At 48.7% G+C, this 21,058-nt stretch overlaps 1 protein-coding gene across 3 annotated transcripts; it reads right to left on the bottom strand.

The window, feature by feature from the left end:
- Positions 1-12,387: 12,387 nt before the first annotated feature.
- ING1 (inhibitor of growth family member 1) lies at positions 12,388-19,892 on the bottom strand. 3 transcript variants are annotated; one of them, XM_080375549.1, is made up of 3 exons: positions 19,756-19,892; positions 18,842-19,525; positions 12,388-14,030 (listed from the first exon to the last, which is right to left on the bottom strand). In XM_080375549.1, the coding sequence occupies exons 2-3, from the start codon at positions 18,981-18,983 to the stop codon at positions 13,327-13,329; spliced, it is 846 nt and encodes a 281-aa protein (XP_080231675.1). In that variant the 5' UTR covers positions 18,984-19,525; positions 19,756-19,892; the 3' UTR covers positions 12,388-13,326. The 3 variants fall into 3 exon arrangements, with proteins under 3 accessions (XP_080231675.1, XP_080231676.1, XP_080231677.1); XM_080375550.1 differs by lacking the exon at positions 19,756-19,892 and having other exon boundaries at positions 18,842-19,726; XM_080375551.1 differs by lacking the exons at positions 18,842-19,525; positions 19,756-19,892 and adding an exon at positions 17,238-18,217.
- Positions 19,893-21,058: the final 1,166 nt, after the last annotated feature.

Genomic DNA, 21,058 nt, shown 5'->3' with positions numbered 1-21,058 from the left:
TCTTTAAAAACAACTATTATATTTTTCAGCTCTTCTGAAAACAGTGGATTTTATTTGTCCTAACACTGCTACTATTTTTAAAATTTTATTTTCCTGGCGCATTGCAAAGGAATAAAGAGGTAGAGACATGAAAAAAGCTGCTTGAGCAGAACTGGACTAACATTGATATTCAAAGGGGGACCTGGCTGTCCAAAGCCCAGTCCACACACATTTCATTAAAGTACTCCTCCTAATACTACCTGTTTGTTGAATTGCTTATTTTTAAGAAAGGAAAAACCTACATAATACCTAGTTCAGACTAAGAAAAGCTGTACAAACAATTTACAGGGATGCATCAGTAGCTCAAGCCCGCTAGGCTGGGGATTGCAGCCTTGCAAATCACCGTTGCTTTGTGGGCACAGAGAGAATGGGGAGAGCTGAATGTTGGCATTAAGGGAAAAGACTTAGCAGACATCTCTGCTTCTGGCCTGTCTCCATGCCACCCAGCCTGAAAATTAAAGATGTGGTTCATAAGAGACTATGGGTGACTTGAAAATACCGATTACATGGGTCAAAAACCAGCTGAGCTGTGTCCTCCACACAAGGGGACAGGGGCTGGGGAGCAGGGGCCGGAGCAGCTGTATTTCAAGAATTAAGGTTGCCACCAAACCTCAGGAAAAGTTCTCTCTGTCTAATGTTTCTGTTAAGGGCTCTGGCTTGACAACAACTTGCTGGTGCTCTTGATGTGCCGCAGAGCGAAATTTCAAAAAGGTATCTTCTATGCCATGGAAAGATGGCTTGCAATTAAACAGCTTACCAGCTGCAGTGCCCAGCTGAACTGGCTGACAGCACGTGTGCACATCTAGGATGCTGGTTATCCCAGGTTGCAGAGGTCCCGTGTGACACCAGCATCCTGGTGGTGCCACAGCTGCTGGCCTTCACCTCCTTATTTTGTGCCCCAGGTACCACAGCTCAGGGGAAAAGGAGTAGGTTGTGCTTTGCCTGCACAATACCCAGCAGTGAACACAGAAAAGGGGCTGGGAATCCGCTCCAGCAGGCTGTTTAAATGATTATTTCCCGCTGATGCCTCTCTCCACAGCTGCTGTATCTGTGTGAAGTCAGTGTGGACGAAAGGTGCAGTTCACTAAGGCAACCCAACTGCAGGGAGCGATGGTACTGGCAGCAGACAGCAGCCTCGGGAGCTTGCGAGCCCAGAGAAGAGCCGAGTGAACACTTGGAAGCGTACAGCATCCTCTCTGGAGGTCTACGGTGCCTTTCTAAAGTGGGATGGAGACAAATCCTAAGGAAAAAAGGGAAGGATAATCCTTGGGGCTGCATGCACTATAGTACAGCTGGAACTTCTCGCCATTCAGAGGTGCTTCTCTGTTGCAATTGAAGGATATAAGGAGTGCTCCTTAACCGATATGAAGGAGCTTCTTTCATGTGCCAGAGATGTGTACCACGGACGTCTGGATAAAGGCTGAAATCAGCAGGTTTGCTCAGGGTGCTCCGACACCCCTGCTGCAGCATCCTTCTACAACTTCCCACCTGTGGAGACCTTAATCTCCTTTTCTTTCCCTCTTTCTCTGCCACTAGCTGCTAGCTGTCTTTCATTTCATAGCTTTCCTAAGGCTGAGTGAGAGGTAACCCTTGCAGATCTCATTCCTGCACAATGGCAGATGAGACAACCTTATTATCATTAAAAGTATCAGCCCATTGTCCGCAAAATAAACACAAGCTCTGCTAGGGCAGCGACAAGGAAATGTGTAACAGGACTTCTGCTCTGCGTGTGGGGGGTCACCACGTTTCACCTATGTTTGCTCACCCAGCTCCTGTGAAAAGGAGAGCACGGGTGGCCCCATGGGAAGGGACTGGGGTCTGCCAAAAGCTTTTCCCTTTGGGTGTCTCCAGACTCTCTCCTAACTGTGTGTGAATGGGGACTTCCATGGGCCCAGTACGGACTGCAGGCAAGTCTGGTTTCGGCAGAGCTCTAGCCTCGAGCTGCAAGACACAGGGAAAAGCCACAGCAGAGGAGGTGGCTGTCATTCCCTGGATGGCGTCATGGGAAAAAGAGTGCAGATGCCTGAGCGTGGTGGCTCAAGGGGGTCAGTGTCTGGTCTTTCTGCTAGGAAATCTAGGTCTTGGATCGCAATAGAGTGATGATGACTGGAGAGGTTTTGATGCTGATATTGGAAGTCAATCTGATGTATGGCAGGTGACTGTAAACGGATCTTTGCTCTGGTGGGCAACGGGACACAGAAGCAGAGACAAGTTTTTTGATACAAATGTCTCAAGGTATCTATCTGCCTCAATTCAGTCTTTGTTTCTACCCTTTCATAAACAATTTTTAAAATTCCTATCACCCTAATATATTCATATTTTTAACATTTTAACTAGCAACTCCAACTTACAGACACCAATTTATTTTCCTTGTTGGTATATTTAGCAATTGTCTTATACTTTTCCCATGGTAAGATTGGCAGATCTGCACTTACCCAGTTACTGTGGGCAGGACATTCCACATTAACAGAGGGAATTATACAGAGTAATTTAACGTGTCCAGTCCCATAAAAGCCTGGCAACATTTGTGTCATGGGAATGTTAGGATAAATCAAGACCTGCTATCATAACAAAATTAATCCCCAGTTGTACTGGATCTTGTGAAAACAAGACTTACTGACTTAAAATATCATGCAAAACATATTTGAAATTCCAAGAGGCTTTGCTAAAAGCTGTAGGGGTTCACCTGACAGCAGAATTGGGCACAGAAGGATTGGAAGGATGGACTGGGTGATAAGACACCATCCGTGTAGATAGTCAGAGATGTGAGATATGAAATCAGTAGGAATTGGGCTTATGTGTGTGACCAATTCCCAGTCTCCTGCAGCAGCACCTGTTCCTTGGGTTCATTTCATCTTCACTCTTGCTTCTTACAGTAGGCTTCCAGTATACGCAAGAGAACTGGTTCATCTTGCTTTGGGCTAAATAAATTCAATGTTGCAGAAACAGCTCCCTATCAGCATAAAGCAGACAAATTGCAGCAAATCGACAAACTGTGGTTTCGCAGGCACGCTACCACGACCAAGAAAAACCACCCACTGACGGTCTGCATGGCCTCTGGGCCCCGTGGCCCTCTGGAGCACCCTGTCCATGAGCTGCCAGGGCACACAAGGAGAGAGGGACTCGCTCACTCAACCCTTGGCTCATGCCACCCCACCCCAAAGCTCACTGCTGCTATTTTTATAACACGATCAAAGTGCCCTTCCCCTGCTCCACAACCTGCCAGCCATTTGTATCTCCCCTCTGGGATCCTGAAGCAAGAAAGAGACATGATGCCCAGCAGCAAACTGCCACAGAGGGATTTTTCCCAAAACAGTCCAAACTTGCCTTTGTGGCAAGTTTACAGTCAGTAAACCTGTCGTGTGGGACAGCCCCACCATGCTTCTCGTATAGACTTTGGCTCGCAAACATGGCCATTCATGGTCAGTGCTCGAGCCTTTCATGTTCTTCCAGGTCCCAGGATGTGTCATCTGTGCACTGAGGCAGATGACACCCCATATATGTCTCTCGGACCAGGTCCAGACCTGTAGGAAAACCTTTATTTCCCCCCAGAGCCAGTGTAGTTTGGGTAGGTGTGGTACTGGTGCTGTGCCCAGCTGCACACCCCCAGGCATCACAGCGCCAGCAAATACGGCCATGCCAACCTGGGGGTTCACGCACAGAGAACAAGGTGGCAGAAGCACCAGCTCCTGAACCACAATGTAGGCCTGTGCACAATTTTTTGCTGTTTTCTCTCACTCTTTTCATCAAAAACTTAATCTTCCTTTCCCATAAATATGGTATCTTCACTACAAATTTCCTGTTTCCTGAGGTACAGGATATATAGAAAGAAAATTGCAATTATGAAAACACCATTCCAAAAAAAGACAAGTTCCGTGTTGCTCCGGTCACATGGACAGCTAAGATCAGAAGATCCCATTGCTACCAAAGTTTGTTTAGGAAACTCAGAATTATGGAGTGTTTCAGCATCAAACTTCTTCCTACCGCTATGAGCCTTTCAAACAGCTCTGTTCGTACCTGGCTGCTAAAGTAGTAATAAAAGAACAGCAGCCAAAAACAGATGCCAGGTTTTGAATTTGTCTAAAATGGATCAGAAATAAGATGTGGGGAGCTGGGAACTTACCTGAGGCACAGCAAAAACAAAACACAGATCTTCAGATAAATTATATAATCCAGGGACTCCCCTCTCCTGCACCCCAATTAAGGAGAAGGCTTAGAAAAGCTGGTGATACATTTTCATTCATTTGTATTTGACAGAAAATAAAGCACCATGGAATACTTTTCTCCAAAGGGAAAAAAATAAAAAACCCACACTGCAAGACTCGAGGGCTGTAAACTAGTGTCAGGATCAGTTAAGGATGGGTTAATATGGTTACTCTGCTTGTTTAATTTTTTTTTATGGTGCTGATCCCCACGGATGAAGCAACAAGTTTTTCTCCAATGCTTCAGTGAATTCTTACATTCCAAGTAAGAGTCAGCAGGTATTTCCCTGTGGAATTCTGGAGAGCTGCATGAATTCCAGCTGCCCTTGCTGAATTGCACAAGGTTCCTGTCAGCCCCCTGTGCCAGCCTGTCCCACTGGATGGGAGCCCCAGCACTGAGCCTAGTGACTGGTACCACCATCCCAGTCTGGTGTCACCAGCAACCTTGACAGGAGAGCTCTTCACCACTTCCTCCAGGTCACTGACAATGATAAATGGGACAGGTCACAGGACAGACCTGCAGTACTCTGCTCATTACCAGCTCCCGAGAAGAAGGTATGTGACCCATTAACCACGACCCTCTGAGCCCAACCATCCAAAGAGCTCTTACCCATCCAGTCGTCCAGCCATCCAGACTGCAAATTCTCAATTTAGATGCATGAATATTATGGGAGACAACATTGAAAGCCTTGCTAAAGTTTAGGCGAACAGCATCCACTTCGTTAAAGGTGAAGGAAATGAGACCCAGTGCTCTCCCCTCATTCACAGTTCTAGTCATTTTATCACAGAAGGCAAACAGGCTGGTCAGGTACGATTTGCCCTTGGCAAAGCCATGCTGAAGGCTCTCGTTCATCTTCATGTGCCCAGAAACATGCTCCAAGGGGACTCCCTTCACGGTTTTCCCAGGGACCGAAGTGAGGCTGACCTGCCCATAGTTCCCCAAATTGTCCTTTTGGCTTTTTTTAAGACAATCATACATAACAACCTTTTCCAAATCATGCTATATACAAGCAGTCATCTGCACACCCAGCATAATTTATGTACAGTCCTTTCACCTCTGTCCTGTGGTCATCTTCTTGATTGTCCCAGTTTACCTAAAATTATTTGGGGGAGTGGCATGAGAAATGTTCATATCCCTGTGAAGGGAAATCCCCTTCAGACAGCTGGCTGCTGGGAATCCCAACCCTATAGCAATCCTTTCTGCACCTACAGCAGAAACCCAACCAAGTTCCAGCAGTGCTGACAAGGAGAAGTGACTATAGTTACTACTGTCGCCTTGTCCTGGAAGCACGTACAGAATTTCCCAATCCATGATGTGCATACACTACCACAGAGGATCTACTGGAAGCAATTGACAGGTAAGGAGATAGACAAGCTTTCAAAGCTTCATTCAGCATATTGCAGAGAGTGAAACACATCCACTCAGCATGTGTATTACACCTCTCTGACCCACCCCCACACCCACCCCCCCTCAAAAAAAATGTGAAAAAAAGAGTGAGTGTGAGATCCTCATTTATCTACTAGAAGGACATGTCCTGGGTGGTTTCCATAAGAGTAAGTGCAGAGACCCCAGAGACAAAAATCTTTGTGTGTGCAAGATGCTAATAAAACAGCCTCCAGCAGCTGCCTGATACAGAGCAGAGATGCCTCACCAGTATTTTCGTTGGAGGGAATCTCTGCTGACCAGACGAAGGTCCAGCATACAAAGGAGCAACCCGCACTGATAGCACATCTGAGTCTGTGGCTCCAGTTCTTATACTTCAACCAAGAAATTGATCTAAAAAGGCCTATGATAGGAAGGATGAGGCAATGAACCCTCCTAAAGCTAGACGAAGCAATTAAAATAAGATTTACATCAGGTTTACAAATAAAAATATACCTGTTCTTCCTGAACTTTGGTCCAAATCTTTTCAACTAGTCCTCCAGAAGTTCCTTTGTTTTCACCTTTTATACATTAGTAGCATTAGATAACAGATCCCTCCACTTAACGCCTGAAACATTTCCTGAAATACAAGCATCTGACATATGCCTCGGTTACCTACAGGAAAACAAACAGTTTACTCATGGGGTTAATATTTGTGCTTTTTTGAGAAACTTGCTTAGTTATGGCTTGACAGTGAGTTCAGGTCAAATATAATTTTGCCCACTTCTGCTCCGTTGGACACAGTAAGTGGGCCCTTGGCCTCTGACTTGCACAAAGGTTCTTTGGTTTCCCTTGAAACATCCGTGGATGAGGGTGCTACCTCCTGGCCAGTGATGCCTTCTATAAAATAACATCTGTAGGTGGTAGGACACCTTGGTAACCCTCTTCTAACTTCTTTAATATTCCCTTGTATGGTATGACACAGTTCTGGCTTTGCAAAATGTTACTGCTGCCCCTGCACGTAACAGCCTCCAGTCCTTTCACCGAAACTAGCAGAAGTGTCACATACTTTTGTATTCATCTTTTTGAGAAATGTGATGCTCTATTTCCTTTGAAGCTATTTAGATAGGACCCTTTTAAATCATTTATAGCCCAGGAAGGATTACTTTTGATATCAAATTCCAGCTGTTTACCTTACTTCCGCTCTTCACAAGTCTCTCCCTTCCTCTTGTAAAGGTTTGTGTTGATCCTAAAGGCTCAGCATAAGCAAATTCTCATGACACCTTCTACATTCATAGAAAAAAGGTATTATTTATATGAGTGTGGATAACAAAGATTGAGAGAAGTATAGTACGTTTAATTTAAAAATATTACTTTTGTCTTCTTGAAGTTGTCTCCAATCCAAGCAGAATAGGATCAGCAGATTAAAAACTGAGACAAAACATAAAATAAATCAAATCCCGATAAAGCACGGAAATGCAAAATCAAGCCAGCTAAACAATCATATTTCTGTTCTGCGGTGACACTATGCCAAAACAATGTGATCACAATCAACGTTTTTAAGTGGCTGTGACCATAGATCAGACTTGATTAAAGTTCAAGACATGTTACATTCATTTCCTTCTATTTTCAGTGTCCTCCAGGGACATCTACAAACTAAAGCATTCAAACTCAGGGGACTTTTCTGAAAGAATTGCCCTTAATCTTTTCGTTGTTGAATAAAATCACTGCGTGGAACATACATCTAACAATTCATCTTTTACTGATACGGCTCTCAATAAATCATCTGTTCCCAAAGTTATAAGACTGAAGAAGCTATTATGAGAACAGATCATTTTATTTCCGATGAAACCATGCAAATCTCAAGGAGAGAGGAGTCTGGCAGCAAGAAAAGTCTCCTGATATATATCTTTTAATTAACATAGCAAAACATTCCTTTCTGTATGCAGGTAAATCATTTATGCACAAGCCACTTGGGTTTCTCTTCCTTATCACTAAAACCCTCTTTTTTCCCAAAGTCTGATTTATTTTGAAAAAAAATAAAAATGGAACTAGCAAAGTGTCTTGTATGATGAGGAAGTTCAGGAGGGGACAACAGTCATTTAAATTGCATTAATTCTTCCACAAAGGGAGAGTATAAAGGTGATGCTATCTGTCTTGCCCAAGTTTTACAAAATTCACATAAAAGATCCAACTTTATTTTGTGTGTATATAAAAAAAGAAATACATATATATTAAAATATATATTATTTTTTTTACAATGCTGAGTTACAAGCCCTAGATATGTTGATCTCTTAGGGCTTTACCTGACGTGCGAGCAAGCCAAATGCAAGAGATCACTCCAGTTTCTTTGCACTGTGATGCTTTCCCCAAAGCATGAAGCCGAAGCAGAAGCTGAGGCCCAGTTCAGCCAGCACCCGCGTGGACAACTGACCACCCCATGAAGCGACCTGCTGCCTGCGTCCTCTGCAGCCCCCGCAGGGTCCCTTCCAGCCCTCAGTCTCAGCTGATGGCCATATAGAAAGGCTGACTTACTAAAGTAAGCTATTGAAAAGAAAAGTAACAACCTAAAGCAGCTTTAGAAATTAACATTAGTGTCAATACCCTCAGGACTATATTTGATAAGCAATCTGAGGAATTGCCTTGAAACTTTTTTGGGGGGGGCTATAGACTCAGTGCGCAGGCACATGGTGCTTACAGCACAGTGGTATATAAACTCAAATTACTGTACTGCAAGGAATCCTGACATTTCAGACTCATTTTTTGCTCCCTGCTTTACTAGTTGCCTCAAATTTGGATGGAGGTTAGGTTTTCACCCCAACAACTGAAAGGAATTTTGATGTCTACACAGCGTCCATCCATCTGACCGGGGTTACTTCCACACTCTTCATTACTGCAGCACCTGAGAATTCATGACCTTATGTCAGATGGATGGTATGCAAAGTCTTTAAAAATGGTTAGCTGAACTACCAAGGTATTTCAGAGGGGACAGCAAAGCCAGCAGCCCTTCTCAAGGATGTTAAGCCACAATGTTTGCTTACACTGCTCAAGTAAGAGCTGGAAATTTAAATGTTGGTACCTGTTTTTAAAAGTTGGTATCAACCACCTTTTGTCCTCTTCCAGCAGAGCTGCAAGAGTGGTGAGGTCTTGCACAGAGGACAATAACACACACCGGGACGAAGGATGGTAACCACCATTGGGAAAGCTGTTTACAAAGTGAAGCAAAGGATTAATTTAACCCAGTAATCAGGCTTTGGACACCAACAACCAGAAGCCCGCAACTGGGGAGAGCCACCAGCCCTCCATGCTCGTGTCCTAGCCATACCAGAGCTCCCCTGCTGTGAGAGGGGACAGAGGTACCTGAGCCTTTTTGGATGACCAACAACAATAATTGCTTACTGGGAAAAGTAATCTGGGCATCCTGAACTCGGGGGAAAACCTTAATACTGTGTCTCAACACTTTCTATGCGCACTCCGTTTGCTCCAGTGCTCTTCCTTACAGTGTCGTTCCTCCTCCTTGTTATGTCTGGGACTTCAGTAGCACCTGGGAAAGTAAGAACCTGCGTGAAGCATTATTAGCTTGATCATTTTTTGACATTACATTGAATACTCACACTACTTTTTGATACTCAGAAGCAAGAAATTAGCTCTTTTGAGCTATGGCTAGCACAAGGGGGGGTTTGTGTACACAGAGCAAATAGGCCATGAGGATGATGATAAGTCTAGCTAAAACAACAGAATGCACTCCAAGGAAATTCAAATATGTTTTCAAACATTTCTGTTACAGAGAACTTTTTTTGTACTATATTCTGTGACACCATTTACAATATTTTGTCTCCCTTTCATTATTACTACAATGTAAAAGATTAACTAAAAATACCCTACCAAAAAATAAGACCGGTGGAGCAGTCCAATTCAATCGTATTTATTCTGCACGCTCCACAAAATTAGGACACAGTTAATCAGCAACTGTGCTTAATTAGTAAGAAACCTATTTAAACCTAATGATACACATGGCCAGAGTTGCTGCCGCTTAATGGAGACAGGAGTTCTGCTTAATTGGGATGCTTTCAGGTGATACAACAGTTGAAACTGATGCTTTGCTCTGCTGTTTCAGGCTCATGGTGGTTCTCCCTTCCCGTCCTGCTAGGAACATTTTGCAACTGGAGCTGACACAGCAGCCGGTGGGCTGCCTCGCTGCCACCTTTTGCCTCTGAGCTCGTGCCTTCAGCACCAGCCCTTCACCGCCAGCTGCCCCGCTGCAGAACACATCTGCCGTCCAAGGACAGGGGCGATGCAGGGTAAGGTCTGCTGCCAGCTCCCTTGACTTGAGTGTAGGAATGGCACTTTTCAGTAGTTGGAAAGACTTTTATCATCAGCTCAAGGTTTCAGCGACAACAGTGTGGACCTACCTGTGACACCTATCACAGACCAGCAGTGATTACAGCTGCCTGAATGTTTTCAATGAGAAATTTAAGTCGGCAATTCCTGCTGCTGTGGCTTCCTCAACAAACACCTGCTGATTTTTATTCACTGTATTAATGCTACCATATGATAGCCGCTCACTAGCCTGTGGGAAATGAGTCAGAAGCCTTAGCTCAGCTCCTGGAAGAGCCTTTTCTCACTCAAGGCTTTTGTTGGCAACCTCAGTGGGAAAGGGTCACAGAGAGATTCAGATATTTCCTCAAACCTGCAGATGATCTCCCCGAATCACAGCACTGTCACCCTGCCAGGCAGTATAAGAAAGCTGGCAAATTAGCTGGTCTGTCATGCAGAAATAACAAAAATCGGCTCAAAGAATGACAGCTTCTCATGGCCATTACGTTCACTGCAAATAACTAAGAGAGTAGGATTTATAAAGACAGCATTTTAGACAAGATACCAAAGCCAGAACAAAGTTTGCACAGTACGCAGCGCTTGGCAGTGTGTCAGTATAACATGAGATGGCTTCACTTCCATCAACAAAGAGCTCAGTGCCACAGCAGAGTCCCTTACACCTAACTAAAGTAATTAATTGTGCTCATCCACTGAAACTAGCCCTCTCAAATGGTACCGTGCCAGTCCAGTCAGCCCCGCGGGTGAACGCTGCAGCCTGTAACAGGGTGAGCTGAGAAGATTACACAAGTCTTGGAAAAATGTGGAAAGGGATGTAACTTCAAGCTGTTTTGCAGATCAGCAGCTGCCTCTTGCACTGAGATACTGAAATACAGGAGGCCACAGCCAGCCTTCAGTAGCTGGAAATATATTTGTTTAAAGGCAGTATAAATATCACTCTACTGATCCACCTTCAGCTGAATTTTCTTACCATACTCCTTTCCACCTTTGTTTCCTTCTGGCTTTTCACGTTCAAAACACCCTTTTTCATTTCATGAAAAAGGCTTCATTCGAAACGCTGTCTGTACTAGTTCCTAGATAAAGTTTCACTGGGGTTTCACCAGTACAATCCTGCTAAGTATCAGTGTTCTCAGCATAGGCTGGTGGGAGGACAACAGAATGGCTGAGGCAGAAAAGACCGGGAAACTCAGGATGAGCCACAACAGCAGCAAGTAGAGGGAGGGGGGAGCAGAAAAGACTGGTAAGCGCGTAGGGAGAACAAAAAACCAGAAGGCTTTAGGGAGGAAAAGAGAAGGGTAAGAGAATACAGAAATTCCATGCCAACCCTAAACCACCTTCAGGAGCAGGAGATGTGATTTGGAGTGGTCATCTGCCCAGGGCAAAGATGGTTCAGTGTAACATGACAGTCTGTAGCAACTGAAAACACGAATGCACACACACACACACTGAGTGTGCCTATTTACAAGTAAAATAGGACTTGTCACTGTGGGCATTTCTGTCTGGCAGGGAACATCCATGCAAGGCGATGTGGTGCATCTTGGAGCTTTGCAGTACATCTTTAGAAAACACTGAGCCCCTGCAACTGCCTCGTGTTCAGCTGCATCCAAAACCTTGTCCCCCCTACTTCCAACAGGAAGACCCGCTGGAATATGTTGGGAAAAAGCAGCATCATAGCAGTATGATTTCACTGTCCAGGAAGCAAAACAACACAATTCTAGATTTTAAAGGAATGCTGTCTTCCAAAAAAACTCAAGCCAAGCTTCCCGTATTCTTACAAGACTCGTCTGACCCACCGGATTTCACAACCTTCGCTTCCACAGCCTTCGTACTGCTGGTCCCGTTCCCTTCCCACTTGCAGTGAAGGCCCGCAGCAGGGCGAGGAGACGAAATCAGCTCAGCCAGAACGCTGGACCCTCCAGCCACACAGGTGAAGGAAACAGTCTGACCAAGCTCTGCTATAAAGCTAAGTGACAGAGGACTGGGACACCCCATCTAACACATAGCACCTCGATCACCGCTAGCAGATTTTTGTATGAGGTGACCCTGAAGAATAAAAATGCCTACCCTGGAACAGCTGCAATAGTACTTTGAAAATGCTGTAACACAAAAGATCTTTCTGCTGATAACAAACATGGAATAACTTATATCCATAGCGTAAAAGCATGAAAACAACCAAACGAGACCAGCTCTATGCTATCAAATTTTAGATAAATGTCCAGATCTGGGAGTGACTGCAAGCACAAAAGGACTAGATTTGGAAGGACAGTTAAATGCTATTTTGGCTCTCCTACGACCTTGCTGGCCACACGGTCTATGAAGATTCATTATCAGAACTGTAATTTGGTTACCACTACAACAGTTTCAGGCTTCCTAGAGGCAGCTTGCAGGAGCTGCCAAGGTTAAAGACAATTTTTTTTTTTAAGCTATATGAATGATCATTAAACATGATTGCTAAAGCAGCAAACTGTCAAAGTTGTTTCATTTATTTCTTAACATCACAGCTGTACAATTTTCATACATATAGCAGGAAATGCACATTGGTTACACAATGGCATTTGGCTGCATTTCCAAGTATAATACAGTAAGTGCAACTACACTTAAAAATGTACATTTATACAACTTAAACAAATTAAGGATTGCTACACTACTATCTGTGACAGTATAAAGCTTCATTTATGTTAAGTCTCATTACTAAACCACTTCCTGGTTAAATATAAAACATATTCAATCATTTTAAAATGGCCCTTGTGGTACTTGGCCAGCATATAAAATATTTGTTGTGTAAAATTTAACCATTAACTTTTTTTTTTTTAAATAATCTTCTGAGCCTATTTAAACATTTGCTATTGAACTGTTATACTGACACTTTGTAGCAGGAACCAAATTTTACCCTCTTTTTGTTTGTTCTTGCATTGCTTATCACAGAAAGAAGTTACATTTGTAATGTATTGCGGCTTTATTCAGATACAACCAGATGGCTAAACTATTTAACAATTTTGCTCAAAAGGTAAATAACATTTTTCATTAAAGAAAACAAAGTTACATTTCAGAGATATTTGTCATCAAAATTTTAATGGGTAGAGTGCTACCAGCACTGAAAATAAAAGGAGAAAAAAAATATTAATTTATCTTTTAAGACCATCCAAATGTTCAAACTCTTATAACTTTACTTTTGGAATACATTGGTCCACAGACCACATTCTTGTTACAGTTTACCAAATGAAAAACAAAATTGTTTATTGCCGTCCCTGTAACAGGAATGGTTCAGTTTTAAACCTCCTTTAAAAATATACGTTTTACAATCCTTTCACCTCAACAAAGGTGACACTGACAATAAATACACTGGTTTGGTGGTTTCAGTTTTCTTCACTATGAAAAGTCTGCAAACTACCTGTTGTAAGCCCTTTCTTTTTTAGACTTCTCCAATGCCTTGTCCATAGTTTTCTCGTTTTCTCCTCTACATTTGGGGCAGTACCATTTGCCCTTTGGCTTATGATTGAGTCCCACACAGGAAAAGTGAAACCACTCAATGGGGCACTCATCATTATCACATCCTATCATTTCTCCATAGGAGACTTGGTTGCACAAGCAGTATGTTGGCTCGTTAGGGTCAATAGGAAGGTCTGGGGGAGATGCTTCCCTCTCTGCTTTAGCCTTGGACCGTTTTTTCTTCTTGGATGTTTTTGCTTTCTTCTCCTTTGGTGTTCCTGAGGTGATGTCATCGTGATCGTGATTATTTGAAGCATTTTCTCGATTCTCATTATTCCTTTGCCGCCTCGATCTCTTATTGTTGGGCTTTTCAGCCTGTGCAATTGTCTCATTCTTTGACTTATCTTGGCTGGCTTTCCCACTGTTTCCAGTGGTATCATTAGTCTCTTGACAAGTCTCAAACAGTTCCACGTGGCTGTCCACTTGCCTTGTTCTGTTCTCAACGAGCTCCACCATCTGACTGACTATTTGGATCTTCTCGTCCCCCAGTTCCTGACTCCGAATCAAGGCTCTCTGTATGCAGTGCAACATTCTTCTCTTCTGCACAGCATCTGTCTCTCGTTTAAATTTTTCATAGTAATCATCCAGGTCCTTCAGAATCTCTGCAAGGAAGAAATAAAAACTATAAATATTTTCAACAGGGAGAATGTTGAAACAAAGCCTTCCCGTATTTTTCCTTCCACACAGCAACACCCTTTTGTAACGCACAAAGCTGACCAACGACAGATTCTCCAGAGCTGATATTGACAAGTGGCTCATGAATCCAGTGGATTACTTTTGTTCCAGCCGGTCGTGCAGGAATAGAATGCAAATGCTGATTTACAAAAAAAAAGTGGCTAAATATAATTTGATGCATGTTGACAATTCTTCCCTTTAAACTTCACAGTAATTAAAAAGAACTATCTAACTAAACAAATACACACACACCCCCCCATCAAAAGTTTCAGACTTAATTGTAAAATTAGAGGGGAAATTAATAGATTGTTTTCCTGGACATTTTCTGTATAACAACATTAATGTTTTCAGTAAATGACAGAGTGGGAGAAAAAGAGTGGGAGAGAAAGCAGGCACAAACCAGTGTAGAAATCAGATGCTGAGTTATTTAATAATCACTATATCATACTTGACAGCTAGTGCAGAAGAACTCCAAACACATGGGGCTGGACCCTAAGCTATGGCAATTTCATCCAGCACTGCTGAGTTACTTTTGTTGAAAACGTGAGGCCACTGAAATTCCTAGGACTGCAGAATCAGGATTACAATATCCAAGATGTCTAGATGATTTCCTCTATACACTTCCTATAAAAAACCCTGTTGCTTACTTTTTAAAACACAGAAATATAATCTTCATTAAATATTCACTGCTGAGAATGAGATGAAAAAGTTGGAAAGTAACATTAAAGATTATATACAACTGGGGCAGCTAGAGCTTCCAATTTAAAATGCTAACACTGAAAATATGTTAGACCTTGAATCGCACCTCAAGGACTGTTCCAACAGTTTATAAGGGAGAACTGTGCAGAAAAGTGTTTAAAGAATGGTTCTAGGTATCTATTTTTAAACACTGTTTTGAGTTTCACTATGATACTCAAATCCACTCAAACATACAGGACAGTCAGCATTTTGCATACTAAGTCCTCAAAAACATGCAGCATGTTTTTCCTGCATCTCCTTTCTTCTCTGATTTTCCCTTTCTCCCAGAATGTTAGAACATTCTGCCTTAGAGGAACAAAATATAATGAGATCTAAAATCTAAGCTCAATTCACCTAAGAGAAACCAGGATCTCTTACACTTTTTTTTTTTTTTTTTTTTTTTTTTTTTTAAATAAGTGAATACAAGACATATACAACTAACAGTTATCCTATGATTTAGGTTTTGTCTTGCCTGGGCAGATTTGTTGAAGACACATGCTCCTAATTTCTAGTGAAGACATGGAAAAATTATGCAAGTTTTACTGTAGTTTTTAGAGCTGCAGCCTACACTTCTCATATCGGTTAAGCATGATCTGTCAGCTGGTACTGCAATATAACCTATCTGACCAAAATTAGTATTTCAGTGTGTTATTGACTATGTTAAGCAAATGCCCTTTTTTCTAACTACAAAAATAAAACCCCAAAACAAAACACACACAAACCACCACCACCACAAAACCTCCGAACATACAGAAGTTTAAGCACTCAGGAAGGCTAAACCCCCTTATTTTTTTATTATTATTTATTTATTATTTTTTTAATTAATAAAACTATTAATTCTTTTCAATGGCTGAAATGCAGGAGTTTTACGTTCTAAGCTTTGGCACTTGACCGATGTCATCATCTGAATCTGAATCTTTCACTAAGAATACTCTCTCTCAATATCACAAAATAATTAACGACTTAAGTTAGACATTACGAAAACTTCAGTTCTAGTATCTCATATATACATTAACCCTACAGCACCACACCACCTCCCGAAACAGCTGGAACATGCAGGGGAAGCAGTCGGCTGCAACGGTCTTGAATTCTGCAAAGCCCTGCCGAGCGCGTCCTCGGGCGCTGCCACCCCAGTGTGTGACACCGTGCGCGAATGTGCCTTTGCACCACCGCCCGCAGGCGGACCGGGCTGCGGAGCAGCGGCGACGCGCTCGCTATTCGAGCGGCGAGCCAGCTAACAAGCAGCAGCGTGACAGCCGCCTGCTACGGCTCAGAGGGGGCTGCACCGCCGCCCCCCGCACCGGCGTGCTCCGCTCAAGTCGCCCGCCCTAAGGGGGCTGCGTTTATAGCAGTTCCAGACAACTGCTCTCCCCTGGCGAGCTGTAACAGAAAGACAGAAAAGCAGAGTTTTGCGCGATGTGCGTGTTACAAAACTGTTCGCCAGCGGTGAATGCGCAGCCCCAACGCCCCCGAAACGACAAAAAAAACCCCAAACCCAATTAAAAACCAAGGTGCCGTGCGTTGTGAAAGCTTTATTCGCGGCACAGTCCCGTAGCCCTGAGGGCTGGCACCGCCGTCACGGGTGCATGCCTACGACGCCCGGGAGCCCCCTCCCGCCCTGCCGCCAGGGCGGCCAGCATCGGGCGGCCGAGGCTCCCCGGGGGGAAGGCGGAGACAGCGACCAGCGCCGCGGGCAGCAGGGCCACCAGCCACCCCACGACGTCCGCACTCCGTCGCCGCCTCCCGGCCGGCTGGGCGATACCCGCCTGGGCCGCCTCCTCCGCCGCTGGACATCGGCGAAATGAGGGAGTTCCGCCGGCCGGGGGCGGGCCCGGGCCCCTCCCCGCCCCTCTGCGGCGCCACCCGTGGGCCTCCCCCGCCCCCACCGCCGAGCCGGGCTGGCCCCGCCCCGGCAGCTCCGCCCCGCCCCTGGCCCGGAGCACGCGTGCTCCGCGGCCCGGGGGGGGCGGGCGGGGAGAGCACCGGGTGCCGCCGCGCCCGGGCCCCCACGGTTCTAACGCAAGGCGGCCCCCGCCGGCCAGCTGAGCGGGAAGCGGCCCCGTCCCGCCGGGTCGGGAGGCCGCCTTCTCCTAGCAACCAGCGCGGCGGCCACGCCCCGGAGGTGACGCAGCAGCTATTGTTCTCCGGCAGGAAACCGGCGGCATCCCCCCGGTTCGCAGCGTAACAGCGCAGCCAGAGGAAGTGGGGGAGGAGGGGCGCGGGAGCCAGCGGCGGCACCCAGGCGGGGAGGGGCGGCTGCCCGCCCATCCTCGCACCTATCAGAGCTACTGCCGGGGACAGCCCGCCCCGGCTGGCCCGCTGTTCCCAATCGGAACCAGAAAGAACCAGAAAAATATATATAAAAATATTAAATTAAAAAAAAAAAAAAAAACAACCAACTGCAGCGGGCAGAGCGAGCTTGCGCCCGCCCCCTTCGGCACCATCGCGCCATTCACGAGCAAGAGGAGGCGGGAGGAGCGGCGCCCCCAGTCCCGAAAACACGTCAGTCACACTCCGGACGCCCAAGGTTGGCCTGCCCGCTGCTGCCGCCCCAGCCAATGGGAGCCCGCAGGCCGGGGCAGGCCGAGATATTCAAATCAACCCCACAGAAAAGTTGCTTCTGGAAACGTCATGAGGAGGCGGGGAAAAAGGCGGAACGGTCCGGCCCGTCGACCAATAGGCGGGAAGAGGCGGGCCGCGGCCAACCCGTGGGGCTGCCTCCCCCCTATCAGCGGCGCCGGGGGCGGGGCCAGCCGTGCTATGCTAACGAGGGGCATTGATAAAAGCCGCAACGCCGCCGAGTCCCCGGCAAAGCGCGGAGGTGCCCGCTGGCCGTTGTGATGCGTGCCCGGAGCGCGCGAGAGGCGCGCTGCCCGCCCTGCCTTCCCCTCCCCGCCCGCGCCCCCCGCGGCAGCCACTGTCTCCCGAGGAAGTTTCCCCCGGTCCCTTCCCCCGGGCTCCCCGGCGGGCCGCCCGAGCAGCGGCTGGGGGAATGGCGGGGCTCGCTGCCCACCTCCCCTAAGGCCACATGCACGGGGGCGCGGGGCGGCGCGCACGCCGAGGGAGAGAGGGTCCTCCCCGCCCGGCACCCCGGCTGTCACCGCTGCCGGCGGCACCGAATAAAGCCCTCCCCTCCCCCCTTCCCGAGCGGACACAAGCAAGCAAGTGACAAAGCTGCCCCGACCCCGCACAAACTGGCCTCCTCTTCCCTCCGCCCGTGGGGCACGGGGACGGCGTGCCCCGAGTACCGGCGGCACGGGGAGGGGAGAGGAGCGGGAGGGAGGGACGGAGGGGGCACTTCAGCCTTCAGCACAACCGTAAACCCGACCGTATCCTTCCCCCCCCCCCCCCTCCGCCAGTCCCGTCCTCCCCGCCCCACGGAGCGGGGCTGGTTTACGGGGTGAAATGAAACCCACCGAGAAGGGAGCGAGGAAAGCACACCCTGCCCCCCACTCTCGCCAACCCCCCCCCTCCACCCTCCCTCCTTCCCTCCCTCCCTCGCTAGCTGCCTCTCTCCCCTACTACAGCCATAATGAATACTGTACATTCCTAAATGTTGTGCTGTAATCTCTCCCCCTCTGTCCACCCAGCACTTTCTTCCGTACCCTGAAACCCTTCCACCTCAGCCCCATGGCCGGGGACGGCCCCCCTTTGTGCACCGCACACCCCACTTCCCTGCCCCCGCCTTCTTGGCCAGCAATTTACACAGAAAAGCAGAGTCCTTGCTTAATAAGAGAAGCTGGAGACCTTTTGTTCCGCCCCATGACAAGAGCTAACGCTGCAGATCACCCCCTCTCTCTCCTCGGATCTCTCCTCCCGGCTTTCTCCCTCCTTTCACCTCCCAAAAATAAAACTACCATCCCTGTGGGGTGCAGAGGGGCAAACGGAGCCGAGGCTGAGCTCTGAAGAAAAGAAAGGGAAAGACACCCTCCCCCCCCCCCCCCCAAGCCCCATACCACACACACGGACACACACACACACATATATAGAAAGCACTTACCTTGATATTTGGCGTCAATTTCCCTCATCAAGGAGACATTTCTCTGCAGATCGAAGGGCATAGACTCGATGGAGTCCAGATAATCCTCCACATAGTTCACTAGGTGAAGCTGGTCTCCGTTTGCAGGACTCAACATTTTCATCCGGCAGAGAAAAAAAAAAAAATCCTTCCCCACACCTCTCTCTCCCTGTCTGTGAAAGCAAGTGCTGCTCCCTCCAAAGACGGTAACCCCGATGAAGGGCTCACTCCCTGCCCACCTCTCTCTGTAGCTCCCCCAAAAAACCGAGAGAAGCTACATCTGACTCCTCTTGTGTGAAACAGAGGGAGAGAGAGACACACACACCCTCCGCTAGTCCCCTACAGCCAGCAGCAGCTGATTGAATGGCTGTCGTTGTGGGTAATTCACGAAGGAGGTGGTAGGAACAATCAGAGGGATTTGTGTGTGTGTGAAGGGGGGGGGGGGGAGGAGAAAGGAGGGGGGCTTAAACCAGCTCCTCCGAAACAATCTGGAAACAAAATGTGCTCTGCAAAGTGTCTGTCAGAAGCAGCGGCAGCCCCTCTGCATGCGCCAGCGCCGCTCTGCTCCGCTTCTCCGCCGCTCCCCCTTCCCCGCTCTCACCGCCGCCGCCGTCGCCGCCGCTCCCCGGTGATATTAACGCAGCCTCCTCGCTCCTATACGCCGCACTTGATCCAACGTGGAAAACCCAAATACCAGTTTCAAACACTTGGGAAACATTCAGCCCCGCCACGCACGGCGCATGCGCACCCCTCCCAGCGCTGTATACACACACACTCTCTCTCACACACACTGGCACACTCACCGCGCACACACACACTCTCCCCCTCCCCCTCCCGGAACCGCGGCGGGGCGAGCGCTCCTCTGCATATTCATCGTCCCTCCTCCCCTTACTCACGTTTGGGGAGGGGAGGCGGCGGGGATGCGGTCCTAGCGAGGGGTGGGCGGCTCGGTGCCGGCGTAGGCGTGGGGACGAAGCCCCCGCGGCCGGGCGGCGGCGGGGAGGGAGGGTGGGAGGGAGGGAGGGGGGGAAGGCGGAGGCTCCGGTGAAGTTGCGCGGCCGCTGCGGAGAGAGCGGCCCGCGGGGAGGCTGAGGGGAGAGCGGCGGCCGGCGGGCTGCCGGCGCCTGCGAGCGGGGCAAGTTGGATGCTTTTGCGGCAGGGCACGGACTTTGGAGGAGTCTCTCGCCTTCTGCGAACTGGTGGCGGAGGCCGCGCTCGCCCCAGAAAGGAGCGGCTCCGAGGGCTTTCCTAGGAGGGACAGGGAAGAGAGGGGCACTGAGAACCATGCGACGCCACGGCACTGCCTGCGCCGCCACCCCGCTTCGGGGGCCAGCGCTGCACCCGGCGCGCCGCCGGACGCTGAGCAGAAACGCTACCTCCCTCCTCAGCGGGCAACGGCATCAATCATCCCCTCAGCGGTTGACACTTGCCCCAGCCAATCACCTCTTCTCTCGCTTTCCGCCCCGCAGCGCCCTCGGCCAATCCTCGCCGGGAGGGCGGGCGCCGCTGTGACAACGCCGCCCGGGATACCGGTCGCGGCAGAAGGGGCGGTAACGGGCGGGGGGAGGGGAGGGGGCGGGCGCGCGCGTGCGCGCTCCCGGCGGCGCGAGGAGAAAATGGAGCCGTTGCTAAACGGCTCTCGACTACGTTTCCCAGCGGCCCCCGGGTGGTGGCGCATGCGCGCGGGCCCCGTCCCCCGCGCGGCGGTGAGGGAAGGGTGAGCGGCGCAGCCGGAGCTGGGCGCTTGGCGTTGCGCTACCGGAGGAGCCCGGCGGCGGCGGCTGAGTGCCTCCGGGGAGGAGGAGAAGGGGCGCCGTGTGCAGCCCTGTGCCACTCGAGCTCTCCCCCGCGGGGTGGCCCGGAGGCCGCCAGGAAGCACCCCGCTGCCGGTCGCCTTTCCCGCGGCCGGGGCTCGCCGGGGGCGGCCTGCCTTTGTTCCCTCAAGTTGCTGCCGTGGCCGGTCGTAACCCGCAGCGGGCCGGCCGGCAGCGCGCCGGTCTGGGAGGCGCGGGGAGGTCAGATCCCCGCCCCCGGGCTCATCCGAGCCCCCCGGGGCTGCCGCGTCCAACCGCTTCACCCCCGCCGGGGCGGCAGCAGGCACGCCTCGTGGGGCAAGGGGCGGTGGCAGGGCCGGGGGACCCTCCTCTGCCCGCCCCGCTTCCCCGCCCCGGCGAGCGCAGGGGCTGCGGTCCCCGGCGC

The sequence above is a fragment of the Falco punctatus genome (assembly GCF_963210335.1).
Source record: "Falco punctatus genome assembly, chromosome: 2".
NCBI classification, from domain to species: Eukaryota; Metazoa; Chordata; class Aves; order Falconiformes; family Falconidae; genus Falco; species Falco punctatus.
Note: the sequence above shows the minus strand (reverse complement) of the source record. Positions and strands in the feature narration are given on the sequence as shown.